General features: G+C 45.9%; 1 protein-coding gene across 3 annotated transcripts in view; it reads left to right on the forward strand.

Annotated features, from left to right (window-relative positions):
* TMTC1 (transmembrane O-mannosyltransferase targeting cadherins 1) overlaps nucleotides 1–19,688 on the forward strand; it is a 213,673-nt gene that overhangs the window by 145,498 nt on the left and 48,487 nt on the right. For all 3 annotated transcript variants that reach the window (XM_054034732.1, XM_054034741.1, XM_054034751.1), the window contains one exon: nucleotides 389–502. In XM_054034732.1, the coding sequence (XP_053890707.1) occupies nucleotides 389–502 (114 nt within the window). The remainder of the gene's footprint in view (nucleotides 1–388; nucleotides 503–19,688) is intronic.

Consider the following 19,688-nt stretch of genomic DNA (forward strand, 5'->3'; position numbering starts at 1 on the left):
CGAGATGTTTAAAAATGACTAGTGATTTTGATGCCTCGGTCTTTGCGTGCCCAACTTGAGAAGCCTTAAAGCCCAATTTTCAAAAGTTGCTAAGTGCCTGCCCTCTGCAAATCAGGCCCCTTCAGATGCTGTAAATTGGGCATCCAAAAATTGGTGCACCTAAAATCACTAGTCATTTTTGAAAATGTAAGCATTAGTCCTTCAGCTCCAGCGGCAGAGGTCTTTGGTGCTAGAAACCCCATGCTCAATCCCTGGTGCTAGCCTGTGATGAGGGTGTTGCGTCTACACGTTGATGTCTATACAAAACTGTGACTGATTTGAAGCTCTGAATCTGTGGGGACCTGTCTTAACAGTTAACCTCTTTCCATTTTTTATTTCTCATTTGTAGCTCAGGTGTGCAGACTCTGCCCCATAATGCCAAGGTGCACTACAACTATGCCAATTTTCTGAAAGACCAGGGTCGTAACAGTGAAGCCATCTATCACTACAAAACTGCCCTCAAGTAAGTTCCTTGAAACACCTATTAAGACTGTTTACTTAAACTTTCCTCTTCTGGCACATGAAGTGCTCTGTTTTCTCTTTTCCTAACAATAGACAGCTCCCTGGTAGCAGTTATAGCTTAACTTGAAAGCTCTTTGACTTAGTGTTTCTATGTCATTAAATGAGGTAATTTGGCATCTCTCCCACAGTGTGTGTGTTAGTTAAGTATGTGGCATTCAGAAGTTTCCATAGCTACGCATTGAGCAGTGAAGTGTCATTTACTCGGCTGAATGTACACTGGTAAATGGGAGGGAGTTGCCATAGCTGTATTTGCAGGTGCTCAGGCCATTTATATTAATAAATTATTAATTGTGCATGTATGAAAAATATCTGTAAGTCTGTAATCACCAAAGTAGATAGTGATAATACTTAACACTTATACAAAGCTTTACATCTTCAAAGCACCATACAAACACTCGCTATTAATTTATCCTCAGAACATCCCTGCCTGATAGGTGAGTAAATAGTATTATCCCCATTTTACAGATGGAGAAACTAAAACAGCAAGAGGAGTTGACTTGGCCAAAGCCACATAGTAAATTTATATCAGAGCCAGGATTATAACCCATGGCCTCATGACACCCAATCCAACACTTACTCCTACAGACCACGCTGCCCGTAGGTATGGGTGCAGCAGCGCAGCATCACTGTGGTTTAGGTTGCATCCTGAATTCTGTTTGAAGATTCATCTTTCTAAATCCTCTAAAACTGGCATGCTTGATCAGATTCCTTTGAAATTTGGTGTGCCTCAGCATCATGGCTGGGTCATGGGTGTCCAGACCTAGTAGTCAGAACCAGATTCTGCAGTCACGAGACCAGAGGCAGCTGGGTCGAGATACCAGGAGGTTAGAAGTAGGAGACAAACTGGAGATCACGACAAATCAGATGCCATGAGTGAAGCCGGAGCAGGTAGCAGGACTTGGGGAGGGAGCAGAAGGCACACAGAGCAAAGTGGAGCCCAGCTATTCAGACAGCTTCCTGTTCCTGCTGCCGGCTTAAGTAGGGCCAGCAGGCCAATAGGCTGTTCTGGGATTCCACCAATTGGACCTCAGGGGGTGGAGCCTCACTCTGGGGCTGGGCTTTGTGGATCCCAGGTAAGCTATTGTCAGCAGGTTGCCAGGTGGAGGGCTGGAGCGTGGCTGCTCCCATGAACTGTAGTCATCTTGGGATTGAGACCTGTGTGGGTCAAGACACTCAGGAGGGTGAAGGATAGGGTTATTGACCCAAATTTGGGGTCATTTGAGCTAGGGATTGTGGAAATATGCTTCCCCTTCTCCAGATAGCCGATTTTCAAAAAGTTTCTCAGGTGTATGTAGGTTTTTTTTTTTGTGCTCAGAGCTAGAGATCAGGCTATTGATAAGATGACGGTCAGAATAGTTTCAATCTGTCAAGTTTTACCAAAGGTAGTGTGTGGAGCCCGCTAAATCTTTTGGGGACCCAAACTAAGAACAGTATTTAAGAAAAGGTATGTTTTTACAGTGCATGTGCACTAATCCAGAAAAATGGATAGAGGGCTTCCATTCCCACCAATTTTTACATTCTTGTCAAGCTAGACTGTTGTTAGTGCTCTAAAATCTGAATGGTTACTTGGATTGCTTGGAAATTTGTTGTGCCCCGTGGAGGCCTGGGGCAGTGTTCATGATCCAAATTTGGGGTCAATTGATCAATGGGTTCCTGAATTTCAGAACTCCCTAAAACAATTTCCTTCTGTTGCCTAGTGCAGCCTGGCCCTACAGCTCAATGAACAGGCACTCTTGCAGCATGTAGTCTCCTTCTGAGTTGTAGAAATGGGGAAGGGGAGCCTCTCCTAGAGGAGCGAACACAAGAAAAAGAACAACAATAAAAGACCAAGAGAAAAACAGAAAGCAAAAACCAAAGATACAAAAAAAAAAAAAAAAAAAATCACACCAGAGAGGAAAGAGACAAAGACAGAAAAAGAGAAAAGGTGGACAGAAAAAAGGGACAGAAGAAAGGCATGTAGGACATAGCTTGGTGCAAGGGAACATGTGCATATAGAGGGTATCATCCCTTGCAAATTAGGGGTTCTGACAGAAAAATGGCTGGGAACTTTTTCTTATTGATCTGCAGCTTGCTTAGTCCCTAAATGTGGGGGAAGGACAGAAATTACCTCAGTCCAATTAGACTGTGTCTGTGCTAATACCCTCTGGCCAACTAAGGAATAATATTGATGGCTCTGAAACGGAGCCCCACCCAGTCACGATTAGCTGGAAGGATGGTGTTTGCTGCCACCCACCATGTCTGGAAAATGGATGTGAGAGGCATTGGACAACATTTTGGGTATGAACAGGGATACTGAGGACATCACAGGGTTTTTTTTAAAAAGTATTAGCAGACGCTACCCATCTGTAAAAGTGAACTTACTAGTACCCATGGCTGCTTAGCCACTCCCTCCTCCCCACGTTGACACTGCCACGAGTGCAGGCATCTGCTTGTGTGTTACTCAGAGTTTATAGTATTTGCTGACTAGATTTTGCTCAGCTGTGTCTCTAGCTCAGCAACACCCATTTATCATAATTATGGTGCTGTCTTCTGCTCTGCAGTATTTCAGTTAGACAGAGGCTATTTTAGAATTGATTGCAGGCCATGTTTATTAAACGTTATTAGATATGTAGCCTGTGATGAGGATGATAGCTGTAGTGCTTGTGCCATGTAAAAGACTGGATTTTCAAAGGAGCTGGGTAGCTTCAGCTCCCTTTGACTTCAGTGCTTGGCACCTTAGAAAATCAAGCTGCGGGTGCTCATCCTGAGGCGTTAACATTCTAATCCAGCTAAATAAGATACATAGGAAAACAAGTGTTGTCTAGTGCTCGGAGCTCAAACTAAGAGTAGGCTCTCATAGGTTCTGCTTCTGATTTTCCCACTGACTAGAAATGTGACCTTGATCAAATCATTTAATCTCTCTGTGTCTCAGTTTTCCACATCTGTAAAATGGGGATATTAATATTTATCTATATAGTGCCACTCCTACTCCACTTCTCTGTCCATCTTCTCTCTTCTCCTATCTCCTTTTCCTCCATGTTGTCTCTTCTGCCCCAGCACCCGCTCCCTGACTGTATGTCAGAGAATGTTGGGGGCCTATATACTAAAATATAAAGCAGTGTAGGTACAAAATTGTAAAGCTACTTCCACCAAGAATGCCATACTATAAATTCTGCACAATCACTCCCAGTTGTGAAAAGTCCTACATCATTTGGTATGCGGGAGCCCACATCCTTCCAACCAGCCTGTATGCTAGGAAGGAGCACTACGATTGTTCGCACTTTTACGTGTGCCTTTATGGCCACAGATTCTATGGTACTTTCGAGGTGTCACCCACGCATTGATTTTAGTTCACAGACTCAAGCCTGAGGCCAGTTTATTGCAATACATACCAACGCGTTGAGGGTTGCAGTCAGAAACTACACCCACGATCACAGCTCGCAGGCTGCTTTTATTCTTACAAACTGCAAACATAGTACAAATTATACGTCAATAGGAAAATAAAAGGGTTGGGGGTCTGTTCCCTTTTTTTCAGTACCTTCCTCGTTATTTTTCCGAGAATTGGGTGCATATTGGGTGAGGGGCTTCTCGAGAAGCCTGATGCGGTCAAAACTTGGCACCAGCTAGGGTACATTCTCAGAAGAGTGCATGGTACCTTCCGGGGCGTTATGGTCAGTCCACCGGGGAGGGGTTGACAGGATGCCCAAAGAAGGTATCTAATTGGCTAGTTTTGCATTTAGCTAGAATTACAGGAGAAGTTAACATTTAGCTAGAACTAATTTCTTCACACAAGCAGTTATTATATTTCATCACAAGCGGTTATCATATTTCCACAGCCATGAACATATTTCATTAGTGCTGCTTCTAGGGCTTTTTATTCTTTCCCTCCTTGGCCCTCCCTCCCTCCTCTGGTCATGACCCTTGACCGAATTTGGCAGGAGACTGTGTCATTTAGCCTAGTTCAGGCTTGTGGCCTGCAGGGCGGGCCTATAAGATGAGTCTTCGCGGATGTTCCGCTCAGTGCAAGGGAGGCCAGCCATGCCTATTCCCCCACAGTAGGTAGGTCTTGCACCATGCATTGAAATTCTACAAATGTCAGCTCTGTTAAACCAGTGGAAAAGGCAAGTAAATAACATGGTGATGGATGCAGTATAGGATCCTAGATACATGCCATAGATACACGCAAATTCCAGCGCCAGGCTTCCTCTAGTGAGTATAACCTGCTCCCCAAGGTTCCAGCGTAGAGAATGTTAGCAAAAGCACCCAAGCTGATCTCAGCTATGGCACCAGCACTTTCTCTCAATGTGACTATAATACTAATGATACTGGGGCGAATTCTCTGTTGGGGTAAGTTATTGGAGTCCCATGGAGGCCAATGAGTTTCTTACAATTTACATTGGCAGAGAATTTGGACCATTCATGTTATGTTTGGCAGTCTAGTGGTAACCCACTGTCCTGCCACATATGGATCTAAATTTATCTATTGATCTTTTATCCCTGTAGGACCACTGTATTCAGAAATTACCAGTAATTTACACCACTTTAAAATAATCTCCTTTAAGAGCAACATTGAGGGGTTCAGAAAGGAGCCTCATTGAACCAGCCTCCACTAGAAGGGAAGATTGCTGTACCACAGAGTGTGTGAAAGTGCGGTGAAGGAGGTTTAGAGAGGCTATCATGGGACTTCAGTGACACTCCCAAAATGACAGAGGAGACTAGTGGTAGCACAGCAGGCTACCATATAAAGAGTGAGAGATCAGCAATCATGGTCCCTTCCTCCTGTGTCAGCGATGGTGGGGAGCACTGCAAAGGTTGTGTATGCTGTTATTTGGAGGTAGGAAAAGGAGAGCCTCACCTCGCTGTACAGCAGCTCCTTTGCATAAGGAGCAGTGTTGGTGGCCCATTGATCATTTTAGCTTGCTTTCAAAGTTTTATGGCAAATTGTAATTGATGTAGTTTTTGTTGCATTTCTAATGAATATGAGATTAAGTATAAAAATTTGCTAAACAAAAATTATCATGATGTCACAGTGTACTTAGCTGTCTTAACTACTCACAAAATTACTATTAATAATAATAATAATAAATAATTAACACTTGACACTTACAACACCTTTCAGTCAATGTCTAATTACCGTGCAACCATTTAGTTAAGTACCATAATACCCCGGTGAGGTAAGTAATATTATAACTGTTATACAGATGAGTTGATTGAAGGGGACCTGGGACATACAGTAAATTGATGGCAGTCAGGACTAGGTCTCAGGAATCCTAGTTCTCAGTGCTTTAACCATTTGTTTACATTCCTATTATTCCCAGATCCTCAGCTGGCATAAATTGGTGTTGCTCCATTGATTTCAATGCAACTAATCAATGACCCAGAAGAATGTATTTTCTGGTAATAAACCTGCAGGACAATATATTTCCAAAGGACAGAAGTCCCATTGATCACCTCTTAAAATGAATGTTTGTTTGAAGTGGTGGCAGATCACCCTTTAGAAAACTCATTAAGTACTCAATGTGGAGGACCCAATCATGAAATGTTCTGGTTTATCTTGGCTTTGTGAATTAGAGTGTAGTCTAATTATATACAGTGCTAGGGCTGAGAAACATGAAAACTGAGACCAAATGTAAAAATATAGAGGAACATGATCATTTTAAAGAAAAGCTTAACTCTGTGTGTGCATAAGTGTGCAAAAGTCTCTCCTTTATGTCAGGTTAGGAAATGAACATTAAATCTAAACTGGAAGCACAGCCTTTTGGGGGTGCAAACTAAAATATGTATAAACCACCTTTCATGAATCGTTGACATTCTGGAATTGTAATGGGTGTTAAACCTTTTAGCTGACCTGCAATGGAACAATAAACACATCACTGTAATCGACCTCTTTGGTAGTTTCTCAGTCATGCCATAGTGGCCCCAGAAGAAACGTGTTGCTTCACAAAATAAAAAAATTAAGCTAATAAAAATGCTATATGGTAATAGGGTAGAGAAAATTATCTCTTAAGGCTAGTTTAAAGGCTTGCTGTTGTTGCAGATTTTCTACTTCCGCTAGTTCTGCTTGAGACCCCCTGTTGACAGAAATCAAAAAATATTAGTCTTACATGAAATAAATCTTGTCTTATCACCTGCGTGAGAGAGAGAGAATATCAAGACACTTAATTTCATGCTGATGTGATGAATATTTACAATGTGCTAATGAATATTTCTTGTTGTTGTTGATGGCTGTTGAATTTTGGTGTTTTTCCATTCTTCCTAAGCCTTGTGTTACTGAGGAGACCTTTTTATTATTCATCAGGAATGAATGTAAGCTGATGCGCATGGATGAATATAGCAGAGTTTTAAAAATCAATTCCAGCAAAGTGGTATAATCGCTTCAATATGCGTTCTGGCAACAGAGGAAAAAATGCAAACTTGAAAAATTGTGGTAATTCAAAACTAAATTTTCAAAGTGGCCTCATCCCATCCTCTGTATTTCCAGGGCTAAAATTGTGGACACATTTTTAGGCATGAAGTTTTTGTTGGCTGAGTTTTTCCTCCCCTGAATCTTCGGGTTGTGTGTATCAACACATTTGTGTTAAGGAATTGTTATGTAATTAGAGGCTTTGCTCAATTTGGTTGCACAAATTACATTTTGTGCAGCCCAAGCTAAGTTTTGAAGTAGGCAACAATTTTGGCACCCAAAATTGAACACCAAAATTTTGGGGCATTCAGATTTGGAGGCTGTCTCTGAAATTTGGTCCTTACCCTTTTTTAACAGAGTATATTGTTGTTTTCAAATTAAGTTATAGACACAGGAGAGAGTTATCTTTGGGTCAGAGATGATACAATGATCTGGAAATGGATAAAAATTATTTATTTATAATTGAATGCATTATTTATAACTAATTTTTGCTGCTGGGTGAATACTCACAAAAATGAAATGGGGGAAGAAAATGGGGAGGGAGGGACAGAGATGATATTAGCAGGCATAGGGAGTTAGGCATCCTGAAGCAATCCAGAGCTGCTATCTCCCATGGGAAACATGGACAAAGAAGTTAATTGGTTCCTGTTTCCAATCTGAACTTTAATTTTATATATACGTATGTATATGAAATAGTTGGTATTTGATATTATATAATACAACATAACAAGGGTGGCCAAACTTACTAGCCCTCCAAGCCGCATCTGACAATCTTCAGAAGTTTGAGAGCCAGGGCACACCTGCCAGGGCTCAGGGCATCAGCCCCGCAGGAGGGCCTGACAGGGCTTGGGGCTTTAGCCCAGCTCCTGCCGAAGCCCAGAAACCCCCTCTCCACTGGGCAAACACCCTTACCCCATGACCCTGCTGAAGGGCAGAGGTCCTGAGCCTCCCCCTCCAGTCTGATAGGTGGAGAATGGGGAGGGGAGGAGCGGGGGGGACTCCGCGAGCCACAGTTTGGCCACCCCTGCAATATAAAGTATTCACATCTATATACATAGTGTGTGTGTGTATACAATAATTATTTTTGTGTGTGTGTGTGTGCGTGTGTGTGTGTGAGAGAGAGAGAGAGAGCGTCAGACAGCCCTTTTGGGCTTTCTTTTCTGATCTCCTCCCATCAAGTGGAGCACCTAGGGAACATCTGGGGAGCAAAGAGGTCTCCTGAGGCAGTTGTCCCATAGGCCTTCGGGAGAACGTCTGCCCCGGGGGGAGAGTTCCCGGCAGAGGAAGAGCTAGGAGGCAAACAGGCTGGTTTACTGGTTGGAAATACTAGTATTGCAGGGGAGGAAGAATCTGGGCCTTGCAGAACACAAGTGCAGTCACTTAAGGCTTCATTCACATAATGGAAGCTGGAAGTTTCAGTAGAAATACTGACTTGCATTACCATGAGATCTTGCAGGAGAGAAGCTCAAACAAAGGGGGCATAGGTATATGTGCCATAGCCACATTTCCTGCTGCCCCATGTTGAGAAAAAGCTGCGCCATAACATCATTTGTGATGGGTTGACATTAGCCAGTCACACGACTCTATTCCCTCCCCCACTTAAAAATAAAACCCTAGGGAGTGTTAATGACACTGTTTTTTTAGCTAAGCTTTCCCACAGTCTTACCAACTGACTTTTTATATATTTAAATCAACAGTATCTGGGGTTGTTTAAATGGTGTTTAAATTGCACTCTCTGTGTATTAAAACAAAATCTTGTTCGCATGACCTTTTATTTTAAATATAATATGTATACAGAAGAACTCTTTTCAGCACAAACTGCAGGTGGCCTGGAACACCAGCTGCGCTTTATTTTTGGAATGATTTACAATACCAACACCGTTTGTTAGCTTGTTTTTACAATGAGTTAGAATTTACACTGCTACCCTGTTATAGACATGGTTGTGTTCACTCCTGATGCTTTGAATGTCCTTATGACACCCAGAGTAGTCACTTGTGGTGATCCCTTTCGTTTGGGGTTTGATGAAGCCATATTTGGACAGAATAAACTAATAGACTGCATTAGTAAATGTAGATAACTTGAGATAATTGCTGAGTGATGTAATAACATTTGCTGGCCGAAAAGGATGCCTGATAAAAACCTGAGCCATAGACTTAACGGATATCACAATAAAGTGCAATGGAGTGTTAGGCACATTGCTTTAACCAAGGGAGTTTATTTTAAAATGTATTTTGTGGAAAGCGTGCAATACAGTATATTCCACCCCCACACTCTGGCTCTGCTTCGTACTGGCCAAGTATCAAGCAAGGCCATAGTTTTATTTATTCAGAACAAAGGGATAGACATGGGACCATGAACAACAACACAGAAGATCCTTCTGCAGGGCCCTGTAAGAGGATATGTAGCGTTCCAAACACCTCTGCTATGGCAAGGCCCCATCTGGTACAGGAATGGCCTGTTGCCTTGTGGCAGTGCAATAAAAACTAAAATGTCACTGCTCTATTGATTTTATTTTCAGTGGAGTAAACATCTCTACATATTAGGACTTGGTGCTTAAAGACCATTCCATTCTCCCGGATAAAACAGTCTCGCTCTGTGCAATAATTTGATTTTAAATACAGGGTGCAGGCAATGGGAAATAAGAGAATCATTGAAATGTAGGGCTGAAAGGGACCCCGAGAGGTCATCTAGTCCATCGCCCTGCTGTGAGGCACGACCAAGTATACCTAGACCATCCCTGACAGTGATGGTGGATTCCACAACCTCCCTTGGAAACCTGTTCCAGTATTTAACTATCCGTGTGGTTAGAAAGTTTTTTCCTAAATCTCCCTTTCTGCAGATTAAGCCAATTGCTTCTTGTCCTATCTAATTAGTTATAGAGAACAATTGAACCCCATTGTCTTTATAACAACCCTTATCATATTAGAAGACTGTTATCCGGTCCTCCTTCTGTCATCGTTTTTCAAGACTGATGTCCAGTTTTTTTAACTTTGCCTCATAGGTCAGATTTTCTAAACCTTTCATTGTTTTTGCTGCTCTCTTCTGGACTGTCTCCAATTTATCCACATCTTTCTTAAAGTGTGGTGCCCAGAACTACACAGAGTACTCCAGCTGAGGCCTCACCAGTGCTGAATAGAGTGGGACAATTGCCTCCCAGGGCACAGATGAGACACTCCTGTTAATGCACCCTAGAATGATATTAACCTTTTTTGCAACTGGATCACATTGTTGGCTCATATTCAATTTCTGATCCACTATAGCCCCCACATCCTTTTCAGCAGTACTACCACTTTGCCAGTTATTCCTCATTTTGTATTTGTGCATTTGATTTTTTTTCTTTCCATATGTAGTAGTTTGCACTTGTCTTTATTGAATTTCATCTTGTTGTGTTCAGACCAATTCTCCAATTTATTAAGGTCCTTTTGAATTCTAATCCTGTCCTCCAAAATGCTTACAACCCCTCTGAGGTTGGTGGTGTTCACAGATTTTTGTAAGCATACTCTCCACTCCATTATCCAAGTCATTAATGAAAATGTTAAATAGTGCTGGACCCAAGATAGACCCCTGCGGGCCCCGCTGGGTATGTCCTTCTGTCCTCCTGTCTTGACAGCGAACCATTGATAACTACTATTTCAGTATGGTCTTTTAACCTGTTGCAAGTTATTTCATAATTACTTATAGTAATTTTGTCTGGACCACATTTCCCTAGTTTGCTTATGAGAACGTCATGTGGGACTATGTCAAAAGCCTTATTGAAATCAAGATAAATCACGTCTACAGCTTCCCTATCATACACTAGGCCCAATAAGCCTGTCAAAGAAGGAAACGAGGTTGATTTGGCATGATTTGTTTTTGACAAATCCATGTTGGTTATTACTTATCACCCTATTATCCTCTAGGTGCTTACAAATGGATTATTTAAAAATTTGTTCCAGTATCTTTGTATGTATTGAAATTAGGCTGACTGATTTATAATCCCCAGGGTTCTCTTTGTTCCTCTTTTTAAAGATAGGATGTTTGTCCTTCTCCGGTCCTCTGAAACTGCACCTGTTATCCATGAGTTCTTGAAGATTATTGCCAATGGATAACAATTATTTTGGAGAGACTCAAGTTCACTTGTGATTTTGGGTTCACATGCGTTTCCCCTGCTCCCCACAATCATATTTTCCCCCCTCAACAATCCATGAGACTTCTGTGTTTTACCTTATGAAGTTTTTTGGATCACTCCCAGTAACGTCTTTGAGTGGACACTCCCTCTTCAGGAGTCACGGGTGGCCATGGATTCATACTATATCATCATAGAAGAAGTTTGCTTCCTCCAATCTTACCAAGGCTCCTCTAGGGACAATGGAAGACTTGCTTCCTGTCCAGCTTTTGTCTTGTGAGGACATGGGGTCAGGACTTTTGAACACTGTTGGCAGTATTAAGCAGATACTTGGCTCAGTCAGCAACCCTGGCTATTTCCAGGTTAGGGTTAGGGAGATGTATGTATCATAGAGTAGCCCCAGGGCTGCTCCAACATATTCTAACTCATGCTAAGGGCTGGGGAGGACCCCAGTCAGCCCCAGACTATGGGAAGGTGCATAAGTGGCTTACCTTTCTCTCCTCTTCCTTCCTCTTCTGTTCCAGCACTGACTGTAGGCTGGCCAGAACAGATAGGCAGGACCACTTGACTGTCAGACCACTTGTCTGTCAAGTTGAACTAATTCTGTCTGTGTATAGTATTCCTACCCTATTGGGTCTGTTTGGTGTAAGAGCTGGACCAGTGCCGGATAGGTTGGATGCCCACACTAACGCCACAGAGATGAAGTGGGTGCAGAATAACTGATAGAATAGGAGTGTGGATGGAACTAGGCTATGTTCTAACCAAAGTTACAAAACTGTGCTACAGTCCAAGTCTTTCCAGGACTTCATCACATGAAGTCACATGAGTTTCATAACATGACAGTCATGATTTGGTTGTGTCTACACAGGCAAGATGCAAGGAGCTAGATTTGGAAAACCATTAATCCTATTGGGATCCATTAATATTAAAGGATCCCCCCCCAGCCTAAGGGGGGGACCCACAGGACCTGGAAACCAAATGATTACAGAGGACAACTAATGAAATAATAGGGGCAGGAGTGCGGTCAAAGGGTCAAACGAAGGGAACCAGATGGGGAACCATTAATGCACTGTGATTAAAGAGACAGAAGATAGGTTACATACCACAGTTAGTATAATTATCATTTAAATCAGCTGACTGGAGGATAGCTAATGTAAAGCCAATTTTTAAAAAAAGGCTCCAGAGGCGATCCTGACATTACAGGCTGGTAAGCCTAACTTCAGTACCAAGCAAATTGGTTGAAACTATAGTAAAGAACAGAATTGTCAGACACATAGATAAACATGATTTGTTGGGGAAGAGTTAAAATGATTTTTGTAAAGGGAAATCATGCCTCACTAATCTACTAGAATTCTTTGAGGGGGTCAACAAGCATGCGGATAAAGGTGATCCAGTGAATATAGTGTACTTATTTTTTAAGAAAGCTTTTGACAAGCTTTCACGAAAGGCTCTTAAGCAAAGTAAGCTGTCATGGGATAAGAGGGAAGTCCTCTCATGGATCAGTAACTGGTTAAAAGATAGGAAACAAAGGGTAGGAATAAATGGTCAGTTTTCAGAATGGAGAGAGGTAATTAGTGGCGTCCCCCACAGGTCAGTACTGGGACCAGTCCTATTCAACATATTCATAAATGATCTGAAAAAAAGGGTAAACAGTGAGGTTGCAAAAGTTGCAGATGATACAAAACTACTCAAGATAATTAAGTCCAAAACAGACTGCAAAGAGTTACAAAGGGATCTCACAAAACTAGGTAACTGGGCAACAAAATGGTAGATGAAATTCAATGTAGATAAATGCAAAGTAATGCATATTGGAAAACATAATCCCAACTATACAGACAAAATGAAAGGATATACATTAGCTGTTACCACTCAAGAAAGAGATCTTGGAGTCGTGGATAGTTCTCTGAAAACGTCCACTCAATGTGCAGCAGCAGTCAAAAAAGCTAGCAGAATGTTGAGAATTATTAGGAAAAAGATAATAAGACAGAAAATATCATATTGCCTCTATATAAATCCATGGTACACCCACATCTTGAATACTGCGTGCAGATGTGGTCGCCCCATCTCAAAAAAGGTATATGGGAATGGGAAAAGGTACAGAGAAGGGCAACAAAAATGATTAGGGGAATGGAATGGCTTCCATATGAGGAGAGATTAATAAGATGGACTTTTCAGCTTGGAAAAAAAATGACTAAGGGAAGATATGATAGAAGTCTATAAAATCATGAGTGGTGTGGAGAAAGTAAATAAGGAAATGTTATTTACTCTTTCTCATAACACAAGAACTAGGGGTCACCCAATGAAATTAATAGGCAGCAGGTTTAAAACAAACAAAAGGAAGTATTTTTTCACACAACACACAGTCAACCTGTGGAACTCTTTGCCAGAGGATGTTGTGAAGGCCAAGACTATAACAGGGTTAAGAAAAGAACTAGACACATTCATGAAGGACAGGTCCATCAATGGCTATTAGCCAGGATGGGCCGGGATGGTGTCCCTAGCCTCTGTTTGCCAGAAGCTGGGAATGGGCAACAGGGAATGGACCATTTGATGATTACCTGTTCTGTTCATTCCCTCTGGGGCACCTGGCATTGGACACTGTCAGAAGACAGGATACTGGGCTAGATAGACCATTGTTCTGACCCAGTGTGGCCGTTCTTATGTTCTTACATTTTGTTATATAGTCTAGGGTTACCATATTTTGTGCCTCCAAATGGAGGACACTCCAGGGGACCCCGGCCCCGCCCCCAGCCCCGCCCATGCCCCCGCCCCAACTCCGCCCCCTCCCCAAAGTCTCCGCCCCCTCCCCTGCTTCCCGCGAACATTTAATTCACGGGAAGCCTGAAGCAGGTAAAGGGGGGGGGGAGGAGGTGCGGCCTAGGCTGGCCCCCCCGCGGCTCCAGCCTGGGTCGGCTCGGGCCCTGGGGTGCCGGCCCCGGCCCCCGGCCGACCACACCTGGCCCGCCCAGCACTGCCGGCCGGCCCCTGGCGGCCCGGCGCACCCCCGCAGCCCGGCGCACCCCCCGGCCCCGCAACCCCGGACCGGCTCCCGAACCGGCCCCCAGGCTCAGCGCACCCCCGCGGCTCGGCGCACCCCCGCAGCTCCGCGGCTCGGCGCACCCCCGCAGCCCGGCGACCCCGGACCGGCTCCCGGACCGGCCCCCCGGCTCAGCGCACCCCGCGGCTCGGCGCACCCCCGCGGCCCCGGACCGGCCCCCCGGCTCAGCGCACTCCGCGGCCCGGCGCACCCCCAGGCCCCGCGACCCCGGACCGGCTCCCGGACCGGCCCCCCGGCTCAGCGCACCCCGCGGCTCCCGGCTTGGCGCACCCCCCCGGCCCGGCGCACCCCCCAGCGGCCCGGCCCGGCGCACCCCCCAGCGGCCCGGCTCCGCGGCCCGGCACGACCCTGGACCGGCTCCGCGGCCCGGCGCACCCCCGCGGCCCGGCCCGGCGCACCCCCCAGCGGCCCGGCTCCGTGGCCCGGCGCGACCCTGGACCAGCTCCGCGGCCCGGCGCACCCCCCGGCGGCCCGGCCCCCGGCACCGCGCCCCCTGCTCCCCGCCCGGCCCTGCGACCCCGGCCCGGCCCCGCACCGGCCCGGCCAAAGAGGCCCCGGCCGAGCCCTCCCTCCCTCCTGATTTTCCCGGACATGCCCGGCTTTTGGGGATTTCCCCCCGGACGGGGATTTGAGCCCCCAAAAGCCGGACATGTCCGGGAAAATCTGGACGTATGGTAACCCTAATATAGTCCCCAATAATTTGGCTGTGTAGCTGAGCCTATAATGTCCTGCACTTCATTGTATTTGTATAGTTTTCTTGGATTACATAGTGATACCTAAACTGTTCTCTCTTTGTATTAGGCATATCATGGCTGCACAGCCTTTTGTTAGAGCTCAATTTTTTAGAAGTTTTGTATGGATTCTTCAGGAGCTGGAAATGATCAAAAATGCATTTTCATTCATTTAGTGGATTACTTTGTTTAAAAAGGGGGCTAGAAAACAGTTAGACATGATCCTAGGATTTTCAGTGGGAAAGTGTAATGTGCATGCATTCTTGTCGTTTATGTACAAATGAGATGACCTGAAGAACTGTTCTTGTTACAGCACATACCTAATAGCTCAGCATCACTGGGAACTTAGAGTTTAGCAAATTAGTTTTTATTTTTAGCCTCAGTACTGTTTGACGTAAAATCCTTCTTTTTTTATCTCCTCTGTACTCAGTCTGCAAGTTCTTTTTCCCCAGCAGGTTCTTAGAATGTCATGAAAATTCATAAAGTGAAATGGGGTTTAGTGTAGTACAAACTTGTTTGTGTAATTTAATGCTCTCGGATATGCTTGTCATGGATAGGGTTACCATATTTCAGCGAGCAAAAAAGAGGACGGGAGAAGCCCCGCCCTAGCCCCGCCCCTGCCCCTCCCACTTCCCGCCCCCCCTGACCTCCCAACCCTCCCCCCGTTCCTTGTCCCCTGACTACCCCCTCCTGGGACCCCTGCCCCTAACTGCCCCCCAGGACTATCTAAGCCTCCCTGACTCTTGTCCCCTGACTGCCCCAACCTTTATCCACACCCCCACCTCCAGACAGACCCCTGGGACTCCCACGCCCCATCCAACCACTCCCCACCCCCTGACAGCCCCCCCAGAACTCCCAACCCATCTAAACCCCTCTGCTCCCTGTCCCGACTGCTCCGATCCCTCTCCCCACTCCTGCCCCCTGACAGCTCCCCCCCAGAACTCCCAACCCATCTAAACCCCTCTGCTCCCTGTCCCCTGACTGCTCCGATCCCTCTCCGCACTCCTGCCCCCTGACAGCCCCCCCCAGAACTCCCAACCCATCTAAACCCCTCTGCTCCCTGTCCCCTGACTGCTCCGATCCCTCTCCCCACTCCTGCCCCCTGACAGCTCCCCCCCAGAACTCCCAGCCCCCTACCCCCCCGCTCCTTGTCCCCTGACTGCCCCCTCCTGGGACCCCTGCTCCTAACTTCCCTCCAGAACCCCACCCCCTACCTAAGACTCCCTGTTCCTTGTCCCCTAACTGCCCCCTCCTAAGACCCCCCCCCAACTGCCCACCAGGACCCTACCTGTACCCTGACTGCCCAAAACTTTCTCCACTCCCCCCAAAAAGCCCCCCCCCGTTTCTTGACTGCCCCCTCCAGAACCTCCCTGCCCCTTCTCCTGCCCCCCTTACCCTGCTGCTCAGAACAGGGTGTTGGGCTCTGTGCGAGCCGGACACGTGGCTGAGCTCCCCAGCACAACAAAACCCGGTCCCTGGCCCTGCACAACAAAACCCGGTCCCTGGTCCGGACCGGGTTGCAGGGGAGAGCTGCCCTTGTATCAGCACAAAGTGCTCTCGCTCCCGTTTTGCTACGCTGCATGGCAGTAACCGCTCCCAGTTGCAAAAGGGGAGGGCTGCACTTTGTGCTGAGACAATTGCTCAGAATGCAGGGCGGAGCTCCTCTCCAGCTGCTCCGGAGTCCAGCCCGGGACTTTCCTGCAGCCCTCCCAGCCGCTCCGGGGGAGGGGGGAAATCCCGGACATTGTGAGTGCTTTACAAATTCCCCCCGGACGCTATTTTTAGCACAAAAAGGAGGACATGTCCGGGTAAATCCGGACGAATGGTAACCCTAGTCATGGATGCCGAGCTTGAAGAATCATGCTGCTTCTGCCTAATTTAGATTACTTCTATTTTGCTTCTCTCTTCTTCTCTTTTCTTTCTTTTGGGAAAAACATTCCCCTGGATATTGGGGTGCAGTATGGCTGTTCTGTGCTGGCTGCTGGCAGGCTCTGCCAATAAATGTGGTATAGCCAGACATGAAAGGATCATTCCAGGAAAAGAAGAATTTTCTGGTGGCATAGAGCCAGTGTAAATATTCCTACACCACCCCCACTTCCTGCTGCTGGCATAGCAGAGGATGGTTGGGGGGCGGAGGGAGGCAGCATGGCCATGGCTTCTCTACACCCCACTGATCTCTGGCTATAGGGTGACCAGACAGCAAATGTGAAAAATCGGGACGGGTTGGGGGGTAATAGGAGTCTATATAAGAAAAAAACCCAATGATCGGGACTGTCCCTATAAAATCGGGACATCTGGTCACCCTATCCGGCTACCATGTTGGCACTTTATTAAATTTAACACAACAGCACATAGAAGTCCCAACTGCTATCAGAATCCCATTGTACTGGACACTGTACAATACACAGACAATCCCTGCCGTGAAGAGCTTGAACTCTACATAGAGAGACAAAAAATGGGAGAAAGATGAGGAACCAAGACAGAGAGTAATGACTTATCCAAGGTCACACAGGAAACCTGTGGCACTTGAACAGAGATCTGCACTAGCTGAGTTCAGTTCCTTACCTACAGAGCCTTTTTCCCTTGCAACTACCAGCGGCTGGTGTAACTTACACATGAGACTGGACCAGTGCGTGGCTTAGGATCAGGCGAGCAGACAGGCCACCTTTGCACACACAGTTGCTGCAGCCAAGGATCTTACAGATTTAATACATCCACTGAAAAGAACTATGGCTGGAATTTCCAAAGGAGCCTTTAGACACCCAGCTAACAATCATCAGTGGGGTTTGCGTGCCTAATTCCCTTAGGCTCCGTTGAGAATACTGCTCTGCAGTGATTTTTTTTTAAAGCTGGAAGGAAGTAGATTTGGAAAACCATTAATGCACTGGGGTTAAAGAGACAGAAGATACCTCTGAATATTTCAATATATGCCTTTGTTCTTTACAAAAATATTAAAATGTTCCTAGAAGACAAATTTGGAAAAGACCCTGATCCTGTGAATTGCAAACCTCTGTGCCCATGTGACAGTCTGTTGGGTTGAGACCATACTGGTGTTAGGTCATACTTAAGGCTACGATTTAGTCATTGAGGTTGTGGAAGCCATGGAATCCGAGCCTTCCAGTGACCTCCGTGATTTCAGCCTGCGGAGGTTGGGAGCTGCAGGGTCCCCCCACCGCCAGCGGGGGCCAGGAGCTGTCAGGTATCCCTGCCGCTTCTGGTGGACCCACAGCTCCCGGCCCCCGCAGTCAGAGGGGGTACTGCACAGCTCCCAGGCACCGTGGGGGAACCCAGCAGTTCCTGGCCCATGCAGCTGGTGGGGGACCTCTGGAGCTGCAGGCAGCAGGGGCCCCCTCAGCTCCCAGCCGTGGGCAGCGGGGGACCCTGGAGCTCCAACACCCAACCCCTGGTGGGGGCTCCCGGAGCTCCTAGTCACCCCGCAACTGCCCCACTGCAGGCTGTGTGGGGACCTGCAGATCCCCATTTTGTCACAGATATTTTTAGTAAAAGTCATGATGGACAGGTCACAGATTCCATTAATTTTTCTTTATTGCTCATGACATGTCTGACATTGCCTAAAAATATTCATGACAAAATCTTAGCCTTAGTCATATAGCATCTCCTTGCCAGAACAGGATTGTTCCATGTAGTACCCTTGCTTCTCAGATTTTATCCAGTATAGTTTTAAATCAATCTGTCACACAGTTTTAATAAGAAATTACTTAGGTGCATGGAAGTGAATGTGATGTAATAGAATTGGTTTGAAATAATATGCTGGTGTGTATATAAATGTGTAATGTAAAAATTTGGCATGACTGATATATTAATGTAACATTTTTACTTTTGTTGGCACAGTGATGTCAATAAAATATTAAGGTGAGTATAGGGAGGGGGGGGAAGCATGTTTAAAAAGACTTGCCATCCTCCCAGCAAATGTTTTTGCTTATTTAACTAGGGCCTGATTCTACCACACTAAAGCACGTTGAAGTCAGTGGTACTCCCTCCATTCTTACTTGTGCTGAGTGTTGACTTCAAGGAGGTTATGTGTGGATTGGAAGAATCCAGTCCAGTGAACTGGGAGAGAGGATACAACGGGACATCCTGCAAATCTAAGACGTGATCTGCCACCGGCTGTCCGTTAAACTCTACCTCAGTTTCCCTATCTGTAAAATAAGGGTAATAATACTTAGTTACCTCGCAAGAGTGTTGTGGTGATCCATTAATCATGGCTGTTTTGAAAATGAAAAGTTCAAGTTTTTGCTAAGTTCCTTAGTCAAAAGGAGCATATAAAACAGGGCAACCCAGAATTAGCCAATGAAATTAGTTGCTGATTTCTCCCACTGCCTATCATGATAAATGGCTGAATCTGAAATCCACTGAAATATTTTTTGTGACAACACAAATAGGTGTCACACAATCACTAGTGCTCTAGAGCAGTGGTGGGCAACCTTCGGCCTGTGGGCTGCACGCGGCCCATCAGTGTAATTCACTAGCGGGCCATGAGACAGTGTTTACATTGACCATCCGCAGGCATGGCCGCTTGCAGTGGCATTCCCGGCCAATGGGAGCTGCGGGATATGGTGGCCAGCACGTCCCTGTGACCCACGTCGCTTCCCGCAATGTAAACATTGTCTCACCACCCACGAGCAGATTACCCTGATAGGCCGCAGGTTGCCCACCACTGCTCTAGAGTCACCTGTAGGCTCATCAGGTCCATGTCAGCCAACAATTTAAAATGTTTTCAAGAAATATTTTTTGTAAATAAGTTGGTAAATGGAAAAGCACTAGGACTCCAGGTGCCCAGGAGGGTTTTCTGTGAACTCGATTGAATTTTAGCTTGGGGAGGGGCAGTT

The sequence above is a fragment of the Malaclemys terrapin genome, chromosome 1 (assembly GCF_027887155.1).
Source record: "Malaclemys terrapin pileata isolate rMalTer1 chromosome 1, rMalTer1.hap1, whole genome shotgun sequence".
NCBI lineage: Eukaryota > Metazoa > Chordata > Testudines > Emydidae > Malaclemys > Malaclemys terrapin.